The sequence below is a fragment of the Labrus mixtus genome, chromosome 17, assembly GCF_963584025.1.
Source record: "Labrus mixtus chromosome 17, fLabMix1.1, whole genome shotgun sequence".
Taxonomy (NCBI): domain Eukaryota; kingdom Metazoa; phylum Chordata; class Actinopteri; order Labriformes; family Labridae; genus Labrus; species Labrus mixtus.
Window position 1 is genome coordinate 18,664,197 of NC_083628.1, and position 25,756 is coordinate 18,689,952.

Genomic DNA, 25,756 nt, shown 5'->3' on the forward strand with positions numbered 1-25,756 from the left:
AAATCATCAATGCACAGGACCGACCCCTGGGGTGCCCCACACTTAATATTGCATGTTTCTGATTTTATATTATTTATCTAAACAAACGATTTGATATGTTTTTAAGAAGTATGGTAATATTTATGGTGTCAAGCAAGTTTTCAAGGTTAACAAAGACGCTTACTAAATACTGTTTCTGATATATATCGCAGCAGGGGATATTACTTCGGTTAATTCCATTCGTGCCACTGATAATAACAAAAGGAGTGAGACTGGCCTCCTGTTCAACGAATCGTCAGAATTTCAAATCGTCCAGTCAAAAAAAAGGGGAATCAGGGAGTAAATTTAGGCCTGATGAAGTTTTACGGACGGATACTAAAATGTATTATTTTTCTTGTGGTCCGCGAAAGCAGCATTGCGGATGACGTTGCAGCAGGAAAACAAACATGGCGTCCGGGCAGCAATGGGTGTTGGTGGAAATGGTTCAGGCGTTTTACGAAGTAAGTTTCTCTGCTCTTTACTTAAATCGTGTAAAATCATTTTAAGAAGTCTTCCAACACTCTATCCGTGTGTTCAGCTTCACGGTGATGTTTGTATTCACGGATAAACCGAGAAACGGTAAATGTAAACTTCTCAATCAGGAAGTAACGTCCGTGTCCCGGGGACGTCTGACAGATTCTCCCTCTCAAACCTGAACATGGACGTTTAATGATCACTAGAAAGCTGCTGTTTCTCCTAAACCTCAACATATAAGTGGGAAATAATATCACACGTATTGGTGTTGTAACTCAGCGTTAAAACCTAAACTACCGTAAAGTTAAAAGTGTTTCTATCTGTCGTGAAGTCGAGCATTGCTGCATAGTTAGTGTGATGATGAGTTCAAGTGCACTCTGTACCTGTACAGAAATACAGTTACTGATGTCTTTAACAGATACAGGTAATTTCCATTATAATACTTTATTTGTATAGCATCTTTAAAAACAGGTTTACAAAGTGCTACAAACAGTTTGATGGTCTTAAATAAAGAAACTGTCCTGCTGACTTATTGTCACCTTTCTGCTCATGTTGCAATATTTGCAGATGTCAGTCAACAGCTCCGATATCGGCCGATACCGATGTTGAACCGATGTATCGATACATTCCTACTCGATATAGTTAGATTTTTACGACAATCGTATCAAAGTTTACAAATCTGGTGTCATGACAACATGAGTGCTTATGTTACGCAGCTCTGCACATATTCAGGGAGTTTAGTTGTGGATGACGATACACGTTTTAGTTTATTGCTTTGATTCAAACTTGTGCATAGAGTAAAGTTATCAGTAATAACCAACAAACATCCTGATGTGTGTGTGTGTGTGTGTGTGTGTGTGTGTGTGTGTGTGTGTGTGTGTGTGTGTGTGTGTGTGCGTGTGTGTGTGCGTGCGCGTGTGCCCGTCCGTCCGTCCGTCCTCCACAGGCTCCTGCATATCACCTGATCCTGGAGGGGATCCTCATCCTGTGGATCATCAGACTCCTCTTCTCTAAGACCTACAAACTCCCCGAGACCTACAGACTGACAGAGAAGGTAAACGCAGCGCCGCAGAGTTACAAACAAACAGCAGTGTGTGTGTGTGTGTGTGTTTAAGTGTGTGTGTGTGTGTGTGTGTGTGTGTTTAAGTGTGTTTGTCACTGAGCAGCTGTGTCATGTGCCTTCAGGAAAAAGAGGACCTGATTGAGGAGTGGCAGCCGGAGCCACTGGTTCCTCCTGTTTCTAAAGACCACCCCTCCCTCAACTATGACGTCGTCACTGGGTAAAACCACACAGAACCCCGGCCCCCCTCTGCTTCACTCACTGCTTTAAGATAACACTCAGTTACTTTGATTAAATGGATTCTTTCTAACTGCTTAAAAGTAAAATGTAAATAAGGGTAAAAGTCGATGTGCTCTGGCAGACAGCTCTCCACGTCGGAGCTGCAGGGGAGAGAATAGAAACTAAAACGATCCTGTAGCTCAGAGTGTTAGCCCTCAATTTATAATTAATTTATTGGACATGGTGGAGTAAGGCGTTGTGCAGAAGGAGAAGCGCAGAGACGGGCAAAACGATGCATGTTGCTAGGTGAATGAAACAGTAGTCGGGAAAATAGCTACCTTTTGGATGCACAGTATGTTTGTATGTGTCCAATCTTCTGTGAAAAGCACTGCGTCCTATCTGAAAGGCCGTTTAGACTCCTGAGGACATTCAGTTCTGTTCTCGTGCAGATCCAAAAGTATCAAAAGACACCAGATCAGTTCGGCCGAGTGTTTTGTTTTAAATCATTATTATTTCCAGCTCCTGAAACGCTGCAGCAAAAAGAAACTGATGTTGGATTTAAACTCCCTGTTTTCCTCTGCAGACCTCCCAGCCATAACATCATCATAAATGGAAAAGAGTGCATCAACTTTGCATCCTTTAACTTCCTCGGTCTCCTCGACAACGAGCGGGTCAAGGTCAGCTTCTGATATTGATGCTATCACCTGCTGTGTTTGTGTTGTTTTTACAGTGAAATAGTCATTAAGAGGTTAAATTCTTGTTTCGTCTCCTCACAGCAAAAAGCTTTGACCTCCCTAAAGAAATATGGCGTTGGTACGTGTGGTCCGAGAGGATTCTACGGGACGTTCGGTGAGTAAACAACTCTCTATCTTTTTTTCAATTCTAATTAAAATTCCTCCGTCTGCAGCCAGATGATTTATAGACGATAGAAACCACAGAGGCTGTGAAGCAGATGTTTCTAAAGATGCTTAGTCTCCAGGATCAGTCAGAGGGGGCGGGGCCTGAGAACAGCTGGCACTGGAGTTGTCAGGATACCAGATATTTAAACTTTGAGACGATTTTGAGCCGCTCCGATGGCTTCAAGTTGAAAATTGTTCAACTTTTTCAGAAAGGCGTTGTTGACATCACCGGCGCTCTTTTCCAGATGTTTGATATTCCCCGTATTTTTACCGCCGACAGATCGTGTCTTGTACCCACATCCTCCTCGCTCCGTGTCTGCTGGGTCAAAACGATCTCAAATAAAAACAATCAAGGAAAAGTAACGGAGCAGTGTCGGTCGTACAGTGGGCGTTATCAACAGACTGTTGTCATAGCGATAGGGCGGTCGTGCAACTATTTTCGTCTCGGTGCACAAACGCTTTATGCAAGCGCTCCAGAGCGCACAGTCATCGCTTTTCTGTCCCAGAATAAACGCCATGTGGACACGGGCCTTATTGACAGTCTTTCTCCCCTCACACACTCACACACTGCGCCTGTGATGGCAAGCTCCTGTGTGACTGATGACTGTTTTTAACCACCTTCTCGTCTCTCTCCTCCAGACGTTCATCTGGAGCTGGAGAGCCGTCTGGCCAAGTTCATGAAAACTGAAGAAGCCATCATCTACTCGTACGGCTTTGCAACCGTGGCTAGTGCGATCCCGGCGTACTCCAAGAGAGGAGACATCATCTTTGTGTGAGTCAGGAGGACAGACGTGTTCACAGCAGCATCATAACCGGATCCAGAGAGACGCGTGTACCAGCTGCAGCCTGCATCATGTTTACACCTTTTAAATATTTACAACGTTTCCTTTGATGTTCAGGGATGAAGCCGCCTGTTTCTCCATCCAGAAGGGTCTCCAGGCGTCCCGCAGCTTCATCAAATACTTCAAACACAACGACATGGAGGACCTGGAGCGGCTGCTGAAGGAGCAGGAGCTAGAGGACCAGAAGGTCAGAACAGTGTGAGCTGTGCTATTACCGTGATGGTCTGAATATAAGACGTTTTTTTTACCTTTGACACGAGAGATGTTCTTATATTTAGGGTCTAGACTTTTTTTTATTTTTTAAAGATTTATTTTTTGGCTTTTTGTGCCTTTATTCGAGAGACAGGACAGTGGATAGAGTCGGAAATCAGGTAGAGAGAGGGGAATCACTCACAGCTGCAGTGTCAGCAGGAGACACCAGGGGGAGACTGTGATCTTCACAAAGTTTTTTTCATAAACTTATCTTGATTGGCGGGTCATCTTCTAATAACGGGTGTCTTATAGTCGGACCAATGCGGTGAATAAATACGGCCCAGAGTGTTTGAACTGCAGAGTCTCATATACAAAAACTTTTTGTTTACCTTTCAGAATCCACGTAAAGCTCGAGTCACCCGGAAATTCATCGTGGCGGAGGGTCTGTACATCAACACAGCTGACATCTGTCCGCTCCCTGAACTGGTAAATCAAAAGATCATGTCTCTACGATGAAATAAACACAATCTCCTTTGTTTGTTGACTGTCCAGGTTTATTGTCCTTCAGGAAGGCAATACTGATTATAAACTGCTGCATGCACAACCTTTAAATCTCTGATACACCGTGTCCGCTGTACCTTTAAATATGTAAATGATCTGTGTCTGACCACGCCCCCTCTCTGGAAGAGCTTGGGTGTCTCTGGCTTTCTCGCTCCATGTCCTATTGTTTACGATGAGAAGGCAGACTCAGAGGGCAGAACAAACACCTAGCTGTGGGAGTGTCACCCACCTGGGGGAGGGGCTACTGCCCTTTGTGATGTCATGAAGGGAAATCTCCAAACGGCCTGTTTGAGCACACATTTTCTGAAAAGTGGAGCAGGCAGAAGATGGAGAGGATGGACTTTTCTCATCATTGGGTTTGTAGACAGACGAGGGACACAGTCGGTACACACAGACTTGATTCAGTGTCTGCCACAGTTTTTCTCGTCCAGCTCTCTCAGTTTTTTTCAATTTCAGATGGTTTATGCATCTTAACTTAAATCTGACACTTCTGACAGTGCTGCCATGAGTGTGGGTGTCTGTGCTCATGCATTGTGTTTCACCTGCAGGTGGAGCTGAAGTACAAGTATAAGGTGCGGATCTTTCTGGAGGAGAGCATGTCGTTTGGGGTTTTAGGAGAACACGGCCGAGGAGTCACCGAACACTTCGGGGTCAACGTGAGTACACTCGACTTAAAGTTTGTCTCCATTTCAAAGTATATCTGCTCTGTGAAAGCTCAATCTATTCAGGTTTTCACTGTTTTCTTTGTAAAGATCTGATTAATTACTAAAATACTTCTTCTGCCTATAGATTTATTTTAAAGGAGATCTATTATCCTCACTGTCACCATTCATGATGTCAGTCTGGGACTCTTCTTAAGTCGCTTTGTGAGAAGCTTAGCTCAAAAAACCTGTTCTTTATCTGATACTGGTGTCAGTAAAATCCCTCATTTCAGCCTCTGCCTGAAACGCTTCATTTCAGCTACTGTTTAAGACCCCGCCTCCCCACCTCCCAACTGTCCTCTGATTGGCCAGCTCTGTTTGCAGTCGCAGGGAAATTTGAGTGGTCCTCCAGGTGGGCGTGTCCTTGAAAGAGCCGCTCCATGATTTGCTCTGACACTTTGGCAGAACCTAGCGTCAGTTTCTGGCCATGTCTCGCCAAATTCTCGTAATGTCTCGTTCAGAGCTGCAGGAAACCGCTTCCAGGGATTACGCCAACAACTGTGTATCTTGTGTTTAAAAAAAAAAAAAAAAAAAACCTGCAGAGCTCTGAATAAACATGAATGTGATTATACTTACGTGGCTCTGTTTGGTCACCATGCAGATTGATGACATCGATCTGATCAGTGCTAACATGGAGAACGCTGTGGCCTCTATCGGAGGATTCTGCTGCGGACGCTCGTTTGTCATCGACCACCAGGTAAAAAAAAACATGTTAGAAATCACTGTCTCTCTGTATCACTGCTCCTCATAAAGACTAACAAACTGATGAAGCTGGTGTGGAAACGTCTTACTCTCTTAGCGGTCTGTTCTGATATGGCGGTACAGTTTCATGAAGTATAAATGTCTCTTCTGGTTTTCAGCGTCTGTCAGGTCAGGGTTACTGTTTCTCCGCCTCTCTGCCCCCCATGCTGGCTGCTGCTGCCATCGAGGCTCTCAGCATCATGGAGGAGGATCCAGGTACGGGCTTCCTCCTGGTTTCACCTCTAAATATCGTTTATTCTAAGACTCATTTCTTTTCACACTCTTTGATATATTTTCTTCTGTTTTTCAGATATTTTTACTGTCCTGAGGGAAAAGTGCAAACATGTTCACAAGGCGTTACAGGGGTGAGTTCATGTGCACTCTAGTCTCTGTGATAACGGTCTGCAACTGTCGACCGAAGAAGGAACGTCAAAGAGGGTTACTCTAGCTTCACTTATGCTTTCTGCACAGATGATGCAGAATCGTCCATTTTCTCTGTGCAAGAGTATTTCTGATTTTAATGTGCACGGTCAGGAGGAACAGTTTTTGAAGTCTTTGTTATTGCCTCTTTTGGAAAGGAGAGTAGATAGACTAGGAAACCAGGGAGCGAGAGAGTGGGGAAAGGAGCTACAGGCCGGATTCGAACCCTGGCAGCTCTCCATACATAGGGGGGCGACCTAACCGCTAGCCCATCTTATCCCTGACACAGCTCTATTTTCTGCTTTCATTTATTCACATAACAAAACACATACTACAATAAAATGCACCTGTCAATCTACTGATAAAACACTTTAGGAAGACATTACTTACAGAGGATACTTGTTCCCATAATTATATGTAACCGTGACATCTAGTGGTTAAAATTGGTAGTGCAGTCTAAATCCTAAACATTGTAGAGAGCTGTCTCCCCCCCGCCCTCCTCTCTAGAGTCGATGCTCACACAGGTCACCATGTGGTGAACACTGAAGCTTCAGTGTTTATCCAGCTCTGCATCGGTCTGTAAACCTTTCTGTGTTCTAACCTCTCTCCATTTTTCAAAAACATCTCCAATATTGATCCTAGTTTGAGCACGTTTCTGCTCGTGGAGCTTATTAGAAACATGCAGAGGCTTTTTAGGTTGAGTACAATCACTTCTATCTGAACCACTTCTCTTGCCCGCTTCCATCACTGCAACACCTGTTGACCTGATAACTGCTCTCATATCTGGAAAACCGAGGGGCGTCCAAAACGGTCGTGTGGAGGTGTCTTAAAACCGCCTACCTTCTCTGTTCAGGCAGCATGTGGCCGTTATATCATATCAGTATTTTGTTTTTTGGGACAGGACTCCAGGTGTGAAGTTAGTGGGCGTCCCGTTGGCTCCGGCTCTTCACTTGCAGCTGGAGAAAAGTTCTGGATCCAGAGACTCGGACATGCAGCTGCTGCGCTCCATCGTAGATTATGTAAGTCCTCCGTCTCTGTTTCTGTAAAACATACAAAGATGTAGAATTTTATAAAATGAAGATGAATCTCTTTGTTACTTTAAAAGACTATCACATATTTCATTACCTTGAAATCACTCCCAGAATCATCACATGTAGTTTTTAATGTTTTAAGCTTATATTTGATATGAATTTGTGCACAAACCTTAAAGATTTCCCTACATCTCTAGATGATGAAGGTGATAAACATCTGGCCTTGTTCTTGATTGTCTCACATCAGAGCTCCTTGTATTTCTTTTTTCAGTGTTTAGAAAGAAATGTGGCTGTGACTCTGGCTCGTTATCTGGAGAAAGAGGAGCGGTTCCTCCCCCCACCCAGGTGAGAGACTCTACCTCAGTACATCTACATCCAGTTAGAGGAAGTCTGACTGAAATGTGTTTGTCCAAACTGTGAAATTCAAATACTTGGCGGTGTAATGTTGAAACAGTTTGTGCATCTGATGTTGTGTCTCCTCTGTGTGCGTCGTCAGTATCAGGGTGGTGGTGACGGTGGAGCAGACGGACGAGGACATCCAGAAGGCCGTCACCTGTATCAGAGACGCAGCTTCAGCTCTCATTAAGTGATGATGACGTCATCAGGAACACCTGAGCTTCAGCAGGAGTCCCTTCAGGAGAGCAGGAGGGACCTGACGCTCTCATTTACAGACTGTGAGCGCTGCACCCTGAATGTGTCACGAGGATCACCATTGATTTACACACTGTATGTTCTAGATTTGATTTCTTTTTTTGCATCTTTGATTATTATTTCTCTTTGCTCTCGTGCATCATGTGCCATAAACGCACCACAGCTCCGACATGTTGTGTGTTATGATGAATGTACGTTTTCTCCGTTAGCCTTGAATCATAATGAAACGACAGCACAGAGACGCTGAACTGACCTGCACAGACTAAACGACTCGTTGCTTATGACCAAATAGAAAACACATTCTCTTGTTTGTTTGTTTTTTTACTTTATTTAAAATGTCTGCGGTTTAACGCCTGAGCTGCACATCAGGGTTGTGGTTTTATTCGCAGCTGTTTTTTTACACCTGGATTTTTTTGTTCTTTGTTTTTTATTCAGTCGATGCTATATCTGATTTTTGTTCTCTGTATTTTTTCTGACCACTTTGCATTATGAAATGTAAATATATCTAATTTAAATTACGTGTGTGTGTGTGTGTGCTTGTTTATGTGACTATGTGGGGACCTTACCGTGTACTGACCTTTTGGGGACCCAATTTATACTTCTGTGTCCACTCTAACTCTTCTAGACGGGCGGAGTTACTTAGAGTATTTTATAAGCCAAGTGCTCGTATAACTTTTCCCCATATGACTTCAAATTCAGTGACTTTAACTCTCTTCAGACCGCCGTTTCAAGCCGCGATATTTACATCCCTGTGACGTTCACCTTCAAGAGCCACAGGCCGGATTTGAGCCCGGGCCGCACGTTTGGAGGACTACAGCCTCCATACATGGGACGCACGCACTAACCACTGCTCCACTTGTGCCCCAAAACTTTAGTAACTTTAGAGATTCAGATTAATATTACAAGACGACAAATAAGTTCTAATAATATATTATAAATAAGACTTTATGAGCTGCAGCATTTTAGTTTAATAACATACTAACACCCTCAATTAGTCGAAAACTCAAAGAGAGAAGTCTTTAAAAGGGACAGTTTGCATCATCAGTGTGGTACATTTTCTTCTATTTTTCAGATTAATTTCAGAGGTGAGACTTTTATGTTTTTACTGTTTTTAATTAAAGCAAATTATTTCAGATTTACTCTTTTTCACTCTGAAGTGTCTTGTAAAGAGGATACTTGGCTGAGAAACACAGAACATGGCGACGTTTCCGCCCCGGCCTCCAGATGGCGCTCTCTCCAAAAACCTCCCTGCGCTTACCGTTGCGCGTGTTTTTAAGTAAGCGCGTGCGTCCGCTCCACTTTTCCACGCTCCCTTCTTTACAGCTCGAGGACAGGAGCACACTTTAGGATCCGCAGGTCTGCTCTCTCTCTCTTTCTCTCGCGCTCGGGGTTTCTGCAGGATTGTACCGGGATGAACGTGGCTTTGTTTTCCTCCCTGAACCCGCATCCGTCCCGCACCTCCATGTGTGGATCCTGAGAAGAGAGCGCTTTTCTCTGCGGGCTGCTGGAAAACAAGACCAAGAGGAGACCCAGCAGCAAACTTCAGCTCCCAAAACTGGATGAAACTTTCTTGTTGGTCAGATTGTTTGAATTGTTCCTGCTCATTGAAGAGAAGTTTTGACGCCATGGCTTCCGTCCCGTGGACTTTTCTCTGGATGCTTTTCTTGTTTCCAAGTCTGAGATGTGAAGGTGAGTTTCAGTCACACTGCAAACACAGAATCAAGATAACGCTGAAATGTGATGCACTGCACTACAGTTTAAAAAAAAGAGTGATTCAAAGTGAAGTTTCTGCACATTTTTGCGCGTTCATCTGTGCGTAAAAACGAGTTCTGTGCATTCCTGTGTGTTCGCCGTGCCTCCAGATGCTCTTACACAATACAAACAGCTTTTACTCATCGCCTTTCTTTGTTGCAGTGAAGTTGAATAAGTTCTCGGAGTTGTTTGAGACCAATTAGAGCTGCAGATTTAATCTCCAGTCTGCAGGAAAAGGCTTGTTTTTTTAGGAGGCACATCCTCCTGAGTCACGGTTAATGATCAAAGCTCTTCTTAATTATATATTTTAAAACGTTTTAGAATTCATTTCAACCACATTTGGCTGGAGAAATGTGTATTAGCTTTTAGGAGTGCGTGTTTGATGCGTCTGTTAATGTTGAAAAGTGGTTTATGGAGGAGGGGGAGGCTGGGTGAGAGAGGGGGGGGGGTGTCTCTCCCCCCTGGTAAGTTTCTGCGGTCACTTAAGCTCGTCTCTCGGCTTGTTGACATGTGGTCCTTCAGCCCCTGGTCCGGGTAAAAAGGTGCCTGTGTGGGACTCAAAGGGCCTCTGTGTCGTTGTCATGTTAATTGGACGCATAGCTCGAGGTGATCGCGCGTCTTTGTCAGTCAGGTTAATTCATTTACTCCCCCAGCGGGGGGGTGGCGGGGAGTGGGGGAGATTTCCTGTTTTCAGCTCTGAGGACTCACCATTTGGTATGAAGTGAAAGGGGGCACGGGAGGTGGGGCGAAGGGGTTAAATGACCCCCCCCCCCCACCCTCCTCAGTAAAAGGTATGTCTTTTCTATTGTGAGCTGGCTGAGAGTTAAGAAACAGTGAAGTGGACTCAAACCCTCAAAGTGAACCCTGAAGGCAACTCTTGACCTATTGATGCAGATTTGATATTCATACATCACTTAACGTGTCCATCGTTTCCTACATCTTTTTGTGGAAATCCAGTTAAAGTTTTTCACGTTTCAGAGCTGCAGCACAAAGTCTCAGGGTTTGCACATGTGGTCAAAACTAAAATACATTTAGACAACGTAGGAAAAGTTTTAAGCTCCCTGTGTAATCCCACAGAGCTGCAGCTAATGATCGTGCTCATGTTGAGTCATCTGGTGATGATTTTCTCCTCGATATTCGATTAACTTTTGGACATTTTGTTTCCCAACATGCCCCATTGCATTTCTGTAGACCTTAAAGAAGTCACGTTCAAAATAAATCAAGTCTATAAAAGAGTAGTGTTGAGTAAACTTTTTCATGCAGGGTTTCCACGGGTCCTTAAAAAGTCTCAAATTAGATTCTTTTGAAATATAAGGTCATAAAAAGTTTTGTTTTGGGGCGCCAGTATAGATTAGTAGTTAGTGCACACTCCCCATGCTCAGAGGCTACAGTCCTCAAAAGGGGTCGGCCCCGGGTTCAAATCCGACCTGTGGCTCCTTTCCCACTTATCATTCCTAACTCGATCTACTGTCCTACCTCTGAATAAAGGAGTACCAATCCCAAAAACAAACCTAAAAGTCTTATTTTTACTTTTTCGTCTTCCTGGTGCCTTGTGTTGAGACTTTTAAAGGGGACATATTACATATTTGTGTTGTGTTTTTGAACATATATTTGGTAACCTGAGTTTCTACTGACCCACAAAATGTGAAATAAATCCATCCAGTCCTTTGTTTGTGGTCTGTATAAGTCTTACAACACAGAGGAAAATGCCCCATTTCAGATGTGCTCTCCTTGTGATGTCACAGTGGGATTCTGGTAAAAAAAAATCCCCTCCCCTCTCCTGGTATCTCCACCCATGAACTCCACCCCCAGCCTAGAACAAAACTTTTGCACAGGTCCGCCATTTTTATTCTCGCCAGTGATGGAGTGATGTCTGCAGGGAAAACTCAGGGGGGGGGTCATTACATTTAAAGAGACACACACACCAAAACGGAGCGTTCTGAGAGAGCTGGTTTATACAGGGTCACAAACCTCCTCTGGTGCTTGATTCATGTTATATTTTGACCAAAGCACAGCACAGATGTTTCATTTAGACCACAGGGGACTGTTTGAAAAGGTGGAGAAGGGGGATAATATGTCCTCTTTAACCAATCAGAGGCTGAGTTCCACACATTGCACCAATCAGAGGAATAACCAGTAGCCTAAAGTAAATCTAATAAATGAGAGGAGTGTAGTCTCGATCACTTGTATCCAGTTAGACCAACAACACATCCAGTGAAGAATATTTAAAGAGTCTGTGTTTGACAACAGGTTAGTAACAGAAGCGACGTGAGACCGACTGGATGAAGACGCAGATTTATCCTGGAGCTGCAGCTGTGGCTGAGGCGGACGTTTGTTAATGAGCAGAATGACTCACACGTTAGGAAGTCATGATCTGCTGCCCGAGGGTTTTCCTTCATGTGGCGAGAGCGCTCCATCATCTCTGTGAGCAACTTCAACTGAAGACAAATACAACACGTCGCTTAAACATAAACAGCTGCGGAAACAAGAGCTCTGAATATAAACGTGGAGAAACGCATCGTAAATAATTAAATCAGCAGGAAGAATACGAGAAGAAGATCTGAAGAGAGAGATTTTGATTTTAATTCTCACAGTCATGTTTCTTTAGTGAGGGGATCTGATCCAGGAAGTGAAGTTGTAAACAGGTCACTTATTAAAGTAAATGTAACTCTCTTTTCTCAACACCAGAACCTCATTTGTCAAAGTCGGTGCAGAAGAACAACAAACTATTTCAGTTCAGCTTAGATTTTTCTGCACATTTTTGCTCGTATTACAAACTAGATTCAAAACAACAGACTGAGTCGGGGCGCTGGTAGCATAGTGGTTGGCGTGCATGCCACATGTACGGAGGCTGTAGTCCTCCAGGTTCAAATCTGACCTGTGGCTGGTTTCCAGCATGTCATTCCCCCCTTTCTCTCTCTCTCCGATTTCTGATTCTATCCACCGCCCTGTCTCTAAAATATAGACGTAAAAAGCCAAAAAATAAACCTTAAAAAAAGCAGAGTTTTGTCTGACTGGATATTCAGACTTTTTGGATGTAGTGGTGCCTTCCAGGTACCTCGGTACCCGGGTCTTGGAGCTGGGAAAAACGTCACACCCGAGTTAACCGCATTCCAGCTGTGAGTTGGCACAGAGTCAGACAAGCAACATGGACGCCTCCGGGAGTACCTTTGTTGTGTTAGCTAATACCTGACGAATTTCCACAGATAGAACGTGCACCATACTCTCGATTTGATTGATTTAATTACACTAAAGAGGACCAAGCTGAGACAAACGCTTTAGTTATAGCTTAAACGTTTCTGTTGATGCACAGAGCGGCCATGTTGGATTTAAACTCGGGCTACTGAAGGTTCTGAAATCCGGCTTCCGTTCGTGATGACGTATCAGACCAGAAACTCAGAATTTCCGATTGCTGAAATTAGATGGAAACGCACTGATATTATATGGCTGTTGGAATGCAGCTGCAGTGCATCCTGGGATTTGTAGGCCCTGTATGCATGGCTCAATAAGAAAGAGAACTCCGCTGTCTCCGTCAGTTATCATCATTGCTTTTCACTGATTGGACATCTACAGCTACGGTTGTTAAACACCTTTCAAAGACGTATCAGGTGACAATCCATGCACAGCAGTTTGTTTCACTGTAGGTTATCGCCATGGCGATTATTTTTATGATTTTCAGGATGATTGTGAGGTACACCATAGAAGTAAGCCCTGTTTCCTCTGCTTCAGTTCGATTCTGTACAGAAAGCATTAAATGGTGTTTCCACTGTCAAAAGTTGGGATTAACCGATCTGTACCGTCCTACTTTTTTGCGACCCGTAAACACCTGATGTTACCTTCCAGGAACGAGCACTGTCATGTATTTGATTGGTTAACACAGCAGCTCTGCAGGATTCCACCTCGCTCTTTACAGTAAAAGTTAAGCAGCTTAAACTGTTTAACACATGACTGTTTAGTCAGAGCCCCCCTGTGTTGACCCCCCCGCCGTGCAGAGTCTATTGACATGAATGACGGGGGCACAGAGGGGGGGATCACTTCATCCCCCAATTACGCCTCTGCAACTTTCATATTGAAGGTGAAATGCTACAAGCCCTCTTCAGAGCGCCGTTTCAAGCCGCTTTATTTACGTCCCGGTGAGGTTTCGAATTCAATCTGAATTTTGCAGAGACGTAATGGAGGATGAAGTGACCCCCCTCTGTTTTGTCTTCAGAGGCGTTACAGAGGAAAGGCAGGATCAGAGGAGCCAGCGGGGGAGCACAGCGCTGTGTGTGTGTGTGTGTGTGTGCATGTCTGACTGTGTGTGTATGTGGAGCTCCAGCTGTGCCGTGCTTCTGAAAAAAAGCAGTCTGAAGAGGGCAACAGAGATGTAAATATCACGCAGTCTGAAGAAATCTTCTGAACGTATCTCCCACTGACCCCACATTGATTGGTGGTGCTCACTGTTTATCCTTTTATCTCCACACTTTAAAAAGCTGTTCCTATTTGTCCTAAACGTGGCTGAATGATGTGAATACTTGTTCCACATTACAGGTGCACTTCCATTTTCCCGATCCTAATCAGAGCTCCCATGTGACCTTTATTCAGAGCTGTAGCTGCAGTAAAAAACCTGTACTTTCCTTTAATAATACAACTTGTTGCTTGGCTCTAAACAAAACCACCCGAGCCGTTTATTTTCAGAGTGTTTCTAAGTGGCTCCTTTCCTGAGCGCTGATGTAAAGCAGCAGGTGAGAGTGATTCATGTGGAGTCTCAGTCTTTGTTAGAGGAAACAATCTCTTCATGCTGTAATGCTGTTGATGCCTCACCACTTAAATTAGCCTCACTTTAATAATTGCATCTGCTGCAGGGGGGGGGCGGAGCCTGTTTGTGGTCGCACAGACTGAATGAACTAATGGCTCTGTTATTTAGCTACAGGCCAGGCGCTCGTGATGAACTGTTACAGTCTTAGTTTTATAGCACACACACACCACGGCCTCCATGTTACATCCTGGTTTTCCTCCGTCCACGCTTCCCGAGCCGGAGGAGTTAGCCAGAGGTCACAGCACTGATCTGGAGTCTGTGGAGATGTGAGCGAGGTGTTCGGGGGTCTGGAGTTTTCCCTTCAGTTTTCATAACGGGGAACTTTAATTCTGCTGTGAGATGTGAAAAGCTTTTCTTTGGCGCCGCAGCAGAACAGTTGATCTGACGCCGTGTACAGTTTATCCTCTGTTTGTCTGACCGCGCACGGGGTCAGGGAGGTCTCCTGTCCGGGACTAAAGGGAATATTAAACATAAGTAGATAAAGATGTTCGTCCATGTTTGACTGTCAGTCAGAGAGAACACAAAGAAGGGAATCGGGCAAGAAAAATGTTCTCATGGGGATACCTTCCTGACACTTTCTCTTTGTAGAACCTGCTGAAGACTTTGAATGTGAAACTGCTTCTTATCTTCAAAGTTGTTATTTGCTGTCAGAACATGATCTGAAAGATTTGAAATAAGTTCTTTATTGCAGCTTTAAAACAGTACTTCCTGCTCGCAGCCAAAACACCTCCAGGGTGACGCTGACGATATCCGGCATCTTTCTGGTTTTGAAACAAAAGACCTTTTTCAGACTCTTTTATTAGTTTACTGTATTAAGCTCAGCCATCATCACGTCTTTGGCGCCCCCAAACTGAGACTTTTAAAAGCCCCTTTCAGACTGCTTTCTGCAAAAGCTCTGTAACCAAGCTCAGCCGTCGTCACGTCATATTGATTCTGTAAATTACAGTGTAATTTTGGTCTCCGAGTCTGTGAGTTCAGCGTTGTGGAAGAATAGCAGGAGCTCCACATACACACACACACACACACACACACACACACAGCGCTGTGCTCCCCCGCTAGCTCAGCTGATCCTGTCTCTCCTCTGTAACAAACGTTACCACCTCTGAAGACGGTACAGAGGGGGGGTCACTTCATCCCCCCATTACGCCTAGTCGTTCTCGCTGCAGCCTCCTCGTCCTCGCTGCAGCCTCCTCGTCCTCGCTGCAGCCTCCTCGTCCTCGCTGCCACACTGAAGGCTTTGTTCTGAGGTGAAGCTAATTGCTCGCTGCTGACAGCTCTCTGAGCAGTGAGGCTTCTGCAGGAAGGCTGCAGGCTGTTGTTGTGTTGATACTCACAGAGATGAACCACAACATCCAGAAACTTCCAGACTCTGAGGGTTTATACATTCAGGGGCGCACGCTATGATACGAGCAGATGGAAACGAGTGATGACATACTGAATGATTTAGATCTCTTTGGGCGAGATATTACAGTCCTGAAACTGTTCTGATGAGGCGCATGTTGTGTTCAGTTCAAGTAGAGATAACACTTCAAAGACGCTTTTCTCACATTGCATTTAGTGAAGGTGTTTCACCGTGCTTCCAGCGGGTAGTTTATGACTTGGTCAGAAGCGGGTGGTAAAGGATGTGCTTCACTCAAGGCCAGAAAACAGAATCCCACTTTGCAAATCTGAAAGAAAACGAGGGACTCAGATTTAATATATTGATGTGTAAAATGTTGGATATTCTTCCTTTAAGGTCTGAAATGAATTCAGATCACGATTAATCTCATGCTATTTTGTCTACAATAAAGGCACAAAAAGACCAAAAATAAACCTTTAAAAAATAAAAGTCTGCACAGTTCACAGAGTTGCGTCTCTCTGACATCAGGATTTATCCTATCGTGTGAAGCCGCTCTGTACAAATAGAAACATGTTGTTTACACCTGGTGCTCGTAGACCTTCTTGCTGATTGGAGCTCTAAATACGTCTGTTCACACCTGGCGTTAGTTTGTGTCTCGAGTAAACACTTGTGATTGGATTTCTGTTTGCAAAGAGTGAATACGTAATCCTTTCTAACCAGGGGGCGAAACAGAAATCAAACAAAATGTTTCATGTGTACTTCATCCATTAAAATCTATTGTGCATGTTCTGTTTGTTGTTTTTTAACTTCAGTATCAGGATGAGTGTGTTCTGCCAAATGTTGCCGTCTGTGTCCCAGACTTTATCTGAGCTGATGAGTGTGTGCAGAGACCCCAGTCCTCTGACTGGATATTCATGTTTTGGTTTGTTTTGGTTGGACGTGGATAGCTCTTATAGTGTGACATCACAGCAGCCCAACACAGTGTAGCCCGCTATTAATTAAGTTAAACGTTCAAGAAGAAGAACGGGACAGAGTAAACAAAAGGGAGCCTTTAGGGTCGGATCAGCACCCTTGGCACACCACCAGAAGGGTACCAAAAAAATAGGACGCTACGGATCCCTTTTTTTTGGTACCATTCCCAACTTTTGAGGGTGGAAACGCCAATAAATGGGTACTGTACCGAACTGAACTGAACTGAACCGGAACACTCGGTGGAACCGGGACTAAACACCAGCGGTTAGCTTGTGCTAGCGTGTGTTATCTTGCAGTGTAGGTACAAGCAGTAAACTTACACACTACGTCCTGCAGTGAGCTAGTGGGGGGGGCTATGAGCCCAGGAGGAGGGGCTTATTTCTACTGACACCAATGACTAATGTGCAGTGATAATGACTTTAAGTAACAATCATTTAAATCAAAGTTATCTGAATGTTTTCCAGCAAACACCGGGCTGAAATGAAACACGTCGGCCCGGTTTATTTATCTCCCAGTGTAAAAACACTCCTCTGTACTGGTCTGTACTGGTAACCAGTACACTGCTGGCCTGCTTCAGTGTGAATCTGTGTGTTGTTGTTGTTGTTGAGGGTGTGACAGGAAGTGAAGACAGAGACGAGCTTAAATACAGTCACTGTGGTTGTTAACACCCTGGAACATCATGTGTGTGTTACTCGTCTGTTTCTCAACTCTTTTTGGGGTTTTCTAATTGAATGCTCGCAGATTTATTTTGATCCTGAAGCACACGTGTTTGTCATTAAACGAGGGCGATTACAGAAGGACAAATATGAGAGTAAGTAGTTGTGAGGCCGAGAAACACTGAATGATGTTTGAACTCTTTCCGTTGTTTGTTGACGTGAAGGTGACAACACGGAGAGAAATTACAGGCCGGATGCGTTCTGCTGTACGCTGGTATGTTCAAGGTCTGGGACTAATTATGACTGTGGATCTGGGACTCATTAGAGCGATGGAAGACATTCCCATGGACGAGGCTCCGCGTGGGCCGACGTGTCAGCAGGATGGACTGAAGCTGGGACTCTAAGATGATTCCTTTGGAAGCTCTTACAAACTTCCTGATTTCTTTGGGATCAGTAGTTTTAATGAAATGCTGCTGCAGCTTTAAAAAACGATATTTTACTGTAAAACGAAGATTCATAACATGCACAGACTGAGCTCGACATTTCTGTACTCTGGAAAGGAAGCACAGAGGTCCGATGTCAACATGTGCTGCTGATTAGTGGAGCTGGTAAACAGAAACAGAGCAGGAGGAACGACTACAAGTGTTCTCTGATGCTTCATTGTGTTGCTGAAACCTCCCGTGTTTGTTTATGAGAGCAGAGTAAACAGACAGAGACGAAGAGGTGAGTGGAGAGAAGAGGGAACAGAGGAGGAGGAGGAGCCAAAGACAGGGAACTTTGTTAATGCACACGACATCAAGAGTTCTGAACAAAACAAAGACAAAAGTCACAAACGAGACAAAAATCTAGCTTTTGAGTGCACACTCACTCAATGCACGTTTGAGCCCTAAAGTCCAGTCTGTTTGACGGGTGTAAGGGCTCCGCTCTGGGCTCAAGTGGGTACACTTCCTCGGCCTCGGCACGGTTAGAAGTGGTCTTCATCATGAAGGGTCTTTTAGTTTACAAGACGCTTCATGATGACCTAAAGCAAAGCGTGTGTCGTATTATAACGTGATGACATTTGTAAAGAGATAACGGTGAGGCTTGGAGCGATGTGAGAGCATGCCAGCTGAGGGGGACTGAGGGGGACTGAGGGGAACAATTGAGCTTTGGCACAGTACGGGGCAACTGGGCCCAGTGTGAGTATGCACCCTTTAGAGTCCTGGATCACAGACTGTGGAAGAAGTGGCCGCCATGATGTCACCAAGTGGTTTATGGACAGACTGGCTTTAAGGTGCATGTGTGAAAGATAATTCCTGACAGTATCACAACCTGATCGTCCTCCAGTGATTTAGAAAATATCGGTCTGTGTTTGGAAAGAGCTTATAGCAGCTGATGCCAAACCACTGTCAAATCCCCCCCCCCCTACTATTATTATTAATCCCAAGAGGGGAAATTAAATTTTCGCACTCTGTTGTTGAACATGCTACACACACACAGGCTGAAACAGACACACATGCACAGACAGGATCCTGTGGACATGCACTGATGGAGAGACGTCAGAGTGAGGTGGGCTGCACACAGAGAGCGCTCCTGAGCAGGTGGTGGGGGGGATGAGTGCCTTGCTCTAGGGCACCTCGGCAGTGCTCAGGAAGTGAACTGGCAACTCTCCAGCTACCAGACCAACTTCCAGACTTGAACCGGCGACCCTCCGGTCCCCAACCCGAGTCCCTGCAGACTGATCTAATTCCGCCCCAAAGAGAACGCAGAACCGGGTTTTGTGATTGGACGTCAATGAAGTCTTCTTCATTTGAAGATGCGTCCTCCTCACTCATGCAGTGCGGGCGTGTCCGTTCAGCAGGCTGAAAAAAGTCGATCCTGACTCAACTCTTCCTCATGTTGGGATGGGCAGCTTCAGTCCCCGTTACAACACACATTTGACTTTAAGTGGTGTGTATTTAATGCCCACAGTGGACTCTTGAGTTGAACCCACTGTCTGACATGAACACAGCGTCAGTTTTGACACTTTGACATGTGTGTGAAGAAGGGGTCGTGATGCAGCCCCCCCCCCCCCCCCCCCAAGGTAAATGCATTAAATACTTAAAAGAGAAGGTGCTGAGTCAGCCTGAAAAGCTTCTCTCAGGGAGGTCACCACCCTCTTCTTCAATGGCCGCCGCCTGTCGTCCCTGCTGGGGAAGAGATAGTGCAGAGATTCGGTCTCAGTTATTATCTCTTCCCGCTTTTTAGGGAGGGGGTCGCTCACTTCAAAGTAAATCTGTTTCTTCCTGTTTTAGTCCCTCAAGACCTCAAACGTTCATTCAGAGAACTGTGGTGAGCGTATCAGGAGTTCAGACCTCAGAGGGGAAGTGGGGTCAGCGGTCTTTAGACCTCTTCAGACTGCAGTTTCAAGCCGTGATATTTACACCCCCAGTGTTTCCCCTACCATTATATTAGGGGGGTGGAAAAGGGTCTTTTAAAAGTCTCAGTTTGGGGGCGCCGGTGGCTTAGTGGTTAGTTTGCAGAAGTACAGAGACTTGTGGCTCCATTCCCTACTCTGATTTCTGACTCTATCCCCTGTCCTATCTCTCAAATAAAGGCACAAAAAAACAAGACAGCTTTTTTGAAAAAGTGCCATAAATGAGCTAAGCCGCCATCACGTCTTTGTGCGTTCATATTGACTCTGTGACGGCGTGTTATCAGCGTCCCAGTCTGTGAGTTCACATTGAGTTTTAGCATTGAGGAAGAGGGTGGATCACTTCGCCCCCCATCACGCCTTGAAACGACTCTGAAACAGGCCTTAATGTCTGCACATGAAACTGACTCTTCTTCTGCAGAGAAACACGGTTGTCATAGATCATAGGCCTCCTCAACTCAGTGTGTTGGAGGTCTCTCTCTCTCTCTCTCTCTCTCTCTCTCTCTGCCCCTCTCTCTCTCTATCTCCCCTCTCTCTCTCTCTCTGCCCCTCTCTCTCTCTCTGCCCCTCTCTCTCTCTCTCTCTCTCTGCCCCTCTCTCTCTCTTTCTCTGCCCCTCTCTCTCTCTCTCTGCCCCTCTCTATCTCCCCTCTCGCTCTCTCTCTCTCTCTCTCTCTCTCTCTCTCTCTGCCCCTCTCTCTCTCTCTATCTCCCCTCTCTCTCTCTCTCTGCCCCTCTCTCTCTCTCTGCCCCTCTCTCTCTCTCTCTCTCTCTCTCTGCCCCTCTCTCTCTCTTTCTCTGCCCCTCTCTCTCTCTCTCTGCCCCTCTCTATCTCCCCTCTCGCTCTCTCTCTCTCTCTCTCTCTGTATGTCTGTCTGTCTCTCTCCCTCTCTCTCTCTCTCTCTCCCTCTCTCTCCATCTCTCTCTCTGTCTCTCCCTCTCTGTCTCTCTCTCTCTCTCTCTCGCTGTCTCACTCTCTCTCTCTCTCTCTCTCTCTCTCTCTCTGTGTGACAGAAAGTTTCATCAGTTGTTTGGTTTTAAAGTTTCCTGCAGCACCTCATGAATCGTGTTACATAAACTGTATAGTCTGTCCAGAGAGAGGAAGCCCCGCCCCCCTCCAACCCCGCCACACACTACGCTGTCTATCTCCTCACAACCAGAGGTCAAAGGTCAGCTCCTGCCAGACTGTGTGTACAATAGTTTGTTCAATTTAAGACTTTGTGTCACTGTTGTTATTAATGCAGAACCATTAGTCGTTTTTCTGCGTTTCTCTGAGGAATGAGGCGCGTTTAACCGTCCTCCATGTTTTTTTTTAGAGTTTTCATCTTTTGGAATCGCAGGCGGGGATGTTGAGTCTGTTCATTATTATCCTGTTAACATGTCCCACGACGTGTTCTCGTGTTTAATGGTGCATAGTTCTCCACCTGTGTAAGCGTCCTCAGAGGACCCTCTCTCTCTCTCTCCTGATCACTTTCCTCTTTAACTGCATTAATACAAACAGGATCCTTTCCAAACATGTGCAGCGAGCTCTGAGACATGTTGGTCGTGTTCGATTCAGATCGCTGATGATGCTGAAATTTCAACAAAATGGGAAACAAAGAGAAACAGATGTCTGAGGATTCATATGAAATCATTTAAAAGCGTTTAAAGAGCCAAGACGTGTGAACATCACCAAATATGGAGATTTATCACAACGTTGTGTTAGAAGCCGTTTTCACATCTGCACTCATGAAAAGATCTAGATCATTTCAGGAGGACTGCTGACCTGTTCACACATGCACCTCACAGCGGGAGACTATTACTGTCAGACATTAGGGGGGTGGGGGGGTGGGGGGGAGGGTCTTCTGATGTAAGTAGCAGATGAAGTAACAGAAAAGAGTGGAGAAGAACATACTGGAGAACAGGAAACATGCAGCAGCAGGTTCATTAGAACACGGAGATGGTAGAGGTGGCGTGCAGACAGTCTATGGTCGTGCAGCGATCACAGGGAATAAACATCACCACCCCCTCCCACTTGCTCCAGGTGTGAATTCTCCTGATTATATCCTGCTGTGTTCTCACATCAGCTCACTCTGACTTTCTGCAGAATAAATACGAGGAGGCTGGAGGAGAAACTCAAACATTCAGCTGTTTGTGTTCACACATGACGCGCCTCCTGCAGCTTTTCAGGAGTTTTCTGCAGGTGTGAACGCCCCAAGTGTATGGTGCTGATGACATCTTGGTGCTCATAATGAAGCTGCTGCATTCTCTGTTCTTTTCTTCTCTTATAGCTCATACTGTGAATACGTCTGATCACATGTAGCATTGATATTAAGGCATAAAGCTGTCATAGTGTCAGACTGTGTTGCTTCATCTTTGTACATCATTTAGCGGCCTCCTGAGACCCTTTAACACTTTAAAGTCTTTTTGTACTTGAACCAAATTAGTAGCTAAACTTATCGATGAGTTGTGGAGCTGAAACAAAAGAATCAAGCGGCTAACCTGAAAGCGTGAGTCCTGTTTCTTTTTTTGAATTCTTCCTGCTGTAGTTTAACTGCTGTAGCTTTACTTTTGTGTCCAAAGTAAAGCTGTGGGTCCTGAAGAGTGAAGGATGTCTGATTTAAAGGACTCTTAATGGACTGTACCCTCGGGTAAACCTGCGTAAGGAGACACAAAGACATTCAGTCTTAAAAGAAGGAAAAAGAGCGTTTGTGTTGACGGATTCAAAGTGAGGCGAGACGAGTCAAACATGCTGAGAGTGAGCGGCGGTTGGCCTTTACAGTCTCTGTGGAAATATGTTAACAACCGTCCTGTCAGCTAACAGCCCCCCCCACCCCCCTCCTCCTCCTCCTGCAGATGCTCTGTTAATCATAGCTCAGAGTTGGAGGGGCCGCGGAGAAGACGCGGCTAAAAAACGTTATTATATTCCACTGTGTTTCTGCACATTCCTGCAGCTCGAGAGCAGCACTCACAGAAAAGATCAACATCTGACACGGCTGGAGTTTCTTTACTTTCTTCACCCTGGTTTCCCTCAGGCTGAGCTTGGTATGCACACGCTTATCAGAGAGCCAATAAAATGTAAATGACCCCCCCCCCCCCCCCCCCGCGACCCCCACGGTCGCCTTTATTGTCTCCTCTTTGAGCCTCCAAATGGCTAAATATTTGACGGGAAGTGTCTGCGTTTTTATGAGATGGCTATTGTTGTTTTAGCTCAGTCACAGTCTCTCTCTCTCTCCCCCCACCGTGTGATGGCGAGAGATACCATCAGGGTCTGTAAAGTGGAAATTCCTCCTCAGGCGAGTGATACCATCTGACAGCGCCGAGAGCCGTGATACCCTCACCACGGTCCAGAGACCGTAAACTTGTTTTACACGCGTGTTTACGTGGAGACGTTGATGCACACACACATCTGGACGTGGTTTGGATCTGAGAGGAACTTCAACGCTGTCGCCTTTTCTGAATCACAGCTCGAGTTTAAGCCTAAAGAATAATCTCAGTGCAGGTTTGAGAAACAAAATTCGCCTTAGCTCGGCACGATTTAAAAAAAAGCAATAATCATTCATTAAACGTGTGAAATAAAACACATAAAGAAATGTATTTATGTGTTATCTGTGGGTTCTTCTGGGTCTTTCAGGAGCTTCAGGTCGAGGTCACAGAAGGTCAGCGTTGTTACCGGCTTTAGCTGCTGCATTGTTTACACGCTGATGTAACTCAAACATCCAATCAAATTAGAGTGACTCATACTGAAGGAAGCAAACAAGAGCTGGTTAAAGAGAGAGCTTTATTGTTCTTGAGTTGGAGGGAGTTTAACGCACACGCCAGGGTTATTAACACATCGAGGCCCGGAGAATCTGAAGATGAGCTCTGCAGAATATTTTTTAAAATTCCTCCAGATTTAGTGCGACACTAAAGTAAAGTTCAACGTCTGGAGATATGTTGGTAGTTCTGGTGCTCAGGTCGTTTAGAGGAGGACCAAGTTTTTAGAATCAATACTTTTTATCTAAGAGTTTATCTGTTCAATCTCAACCCTCACAATGTGACGGTTTTGGTCCATGCCTCTTTGTTAACGATGGTTTTGGAGAGTTAGACAAAAGTTCACAACCAAACATGGCTGAGGTTTCCACAATGCTCGTCATTAATTACAAAGCTTCACCTCAACATAACAAAGCTGGGCCATACAGCTACTATTTCATCATACATGAGCAGAATAGTGTCTACAGGCTGTTTCTGTGTCTGTAGCTTTAAATATGCAAATGAGCTGTGTCTGACCACACCCCCTCTCTGGAAGGGCTTGGGTGTCTCGGGCTTTCTCGCTCCATGTCCTATTGTTTACGGTGAGAAGGCAGACTCAGAGGGCAGAACAAACACCTAGCTGTGGGAGTGTCACCCACCTGGGGGAGGGGTTACTGCCCTTTGTGATGTCATGAAGGGAAAATCTCCAAACGGCCTGTTTGAGCACACATTTTCTGAAAAGTGGAGCAGGCAAAAGACGGAGAGGATGGACTTTTCTCATCATTGGGGGGTTTGTAGACGGACTAGAGACACATATTAGAGTTAGAGGAACATGGGGAAGTGGATTTAGTGTTTGAAACAGATCAGTTCAGTCTGTGTGTCATTTGTGAACATCTTGTGTTGAGGGGTAGGGTTGAGTTTCTGAGGTGAGAGTTTGTGCTGCAGCTTCAGGACAGTTTGCATTATTTCTCCCCTGGAGTGTTTTACCATCAGCTGACCCTCGGCCTTTTATGGGGGGGTCGTAACCCATGTCGTCTTCTTTGAACCGTCCTCAGAAGTGTAGAGAGAGAGTGGGACTGATGAGGTGATCAGAGTAAATACCAGGAACACATTCCTGCACGTTACATTCAGACTTTCCGTCCCGCTCTGACCCGCCTTCACCAAGTCCTAATGAAGGATTTCCGTTCTCAATTTTCTAAAACATTTTTTAGGGGGGGGGGGGGGTGGTTCTGTCTCAGCTTCATTTCCCTCTCTCTCTGTCTCTCTCTCTCTCCCCTGATAACTCGCCCGGCTGCAGACAGGAGGTGCAGCTCGTGGTGGAGCGTAAGAAGGAGCCTGTCATTAAGTTTATGGAGGGGAGTTCACTGGTTTCTTCTGGTTCCTCCGTCTGCTGTGTGTGTGTGTGTGTGTGTGTGTGTGTGTGTGTGTGTGTGTGTGTGTGTGTGTGTGTGTGTGTGTGTGTGTGTGTGTGTGTGTGTGTGTGTGTGTGTGTGTGTGTGTGTGTGTGTGTGTGTGTGTGTGTGTGAGTGCTTGTTTGTGAAACCAGGAGCAGAGAGATGAAGGTTTGATCAGCCCACATTGAGCCACGTTATCAGGACTCATCAGAGTTCTGCTTCAGAGAGAGAGAATCCATCAGGGACGAGAACAACAGGATCTTTGAAGTTTTGGTTTTTAGCAGCAACACCTTTAAAGTCGTAGTTAGTGTGTTTTTATCACCCGGACACCTTCAGACAAATGAAGCTTTTTAAAAATGAAACATCTTTAAAATGTGATCAAGTGTTCTTCTATCGTAGGCCGAGAGATTTTGCTCATTTTGAATTTGGAAATATTTCAGAAATATCTTTCTATGAGCGGGAAAAGCATAACGGACCTGTTCCCGGCTGCTGCTCGTAAAGCAAAGTCATAAATGTCAAATTAATTACTTTTTATCGGCCTCTCCTCGGACTCTCAGGACTGTAGACTGTATTGTTTTTTTAGGCTTTGTGCCAGCAAGTCTCCTAATGTAGAAATAAATCCATGAATAAATGTAATAACAAGCAGAGACAAAGCTCGGATTGAAGATTAAAGATTAAAGATCACTCTCTCCAAATCTGCAGGATATTTAAACATAAGCATTTTGTGTTCGTCCTTTATTACCGCTGTCATACAGGAAGTGACAATTCTTTCAACCAATCAGAGGACTGCATTGTGTCTAGCTCCACTCTTTAGGGTCGGATCGGTACGCTTAGCACCCCAACAGAAGGGTAACAATAAATGTAGGACGGTACGGATCAGTTATTTTGGTACCTTTCCCAACTTCCCAACCGGACAGTTTGATGTGAGTTAGCC

General features: G+C 45.1%; 2 protein-coding genes across 2 annotated transcripts in view; both read left to right on the plus strand.

Moving 5' to 3' along the window:
- Positions 1-404: 404 nt before the first annotated feature.
- sptlc1 (serine palmitoyltransferase, long chain base subunit 1) lies at positions 405-8,327 on the plus strand. Its single transcript, XM_061061222.1, has 15 exons — positions 405-479; positions 1,439-1,546; positions 1,678-1,772; positions 2,355-2,448; positions 2,548-2,620; positions 3,310-3,442; positions 3,570-3,699; positions 4,101-4,190; positions 4,814-4,921; positions 5,568-5,663; positions 5,827-5,923; positions 6,018-6,072; positions 7,029-7,146; positions 7,430-7,503; positions 7,655-8,327. Exons 1-15 carry the CDS (start codon positions 426-428, stop codon positions 7,746-7,748), a joined length of 1,419 nt encoding a protein of 472 aa, XP_060917205.1. The 5' UTR covers positions 405-425; the 3' UTR covers positions 7,749-8,327.
- A 766-nt stretch (positions 8,328-9,093) lies between these two features.
- ror2 (receptor tyrosine kinase-like orphan receptor 2) overlaps positions 9,094-25,756 on the plus strand; it is a 48,285-nt gene continuing 31,622 nt past the window's right edge. Inside the window, exon 1 of the mRNA XM_061061036.1 lies at positions 9,094-9,498. Coding sequence (XP_060917019.1) covers positions 9,369-9,498 — 130 coding nt within the window. The 5' untranslated portion in view covers positions 9,094-9,368. The remainder of the gene's footprint in view (positions 9,499-25,756) is intronic.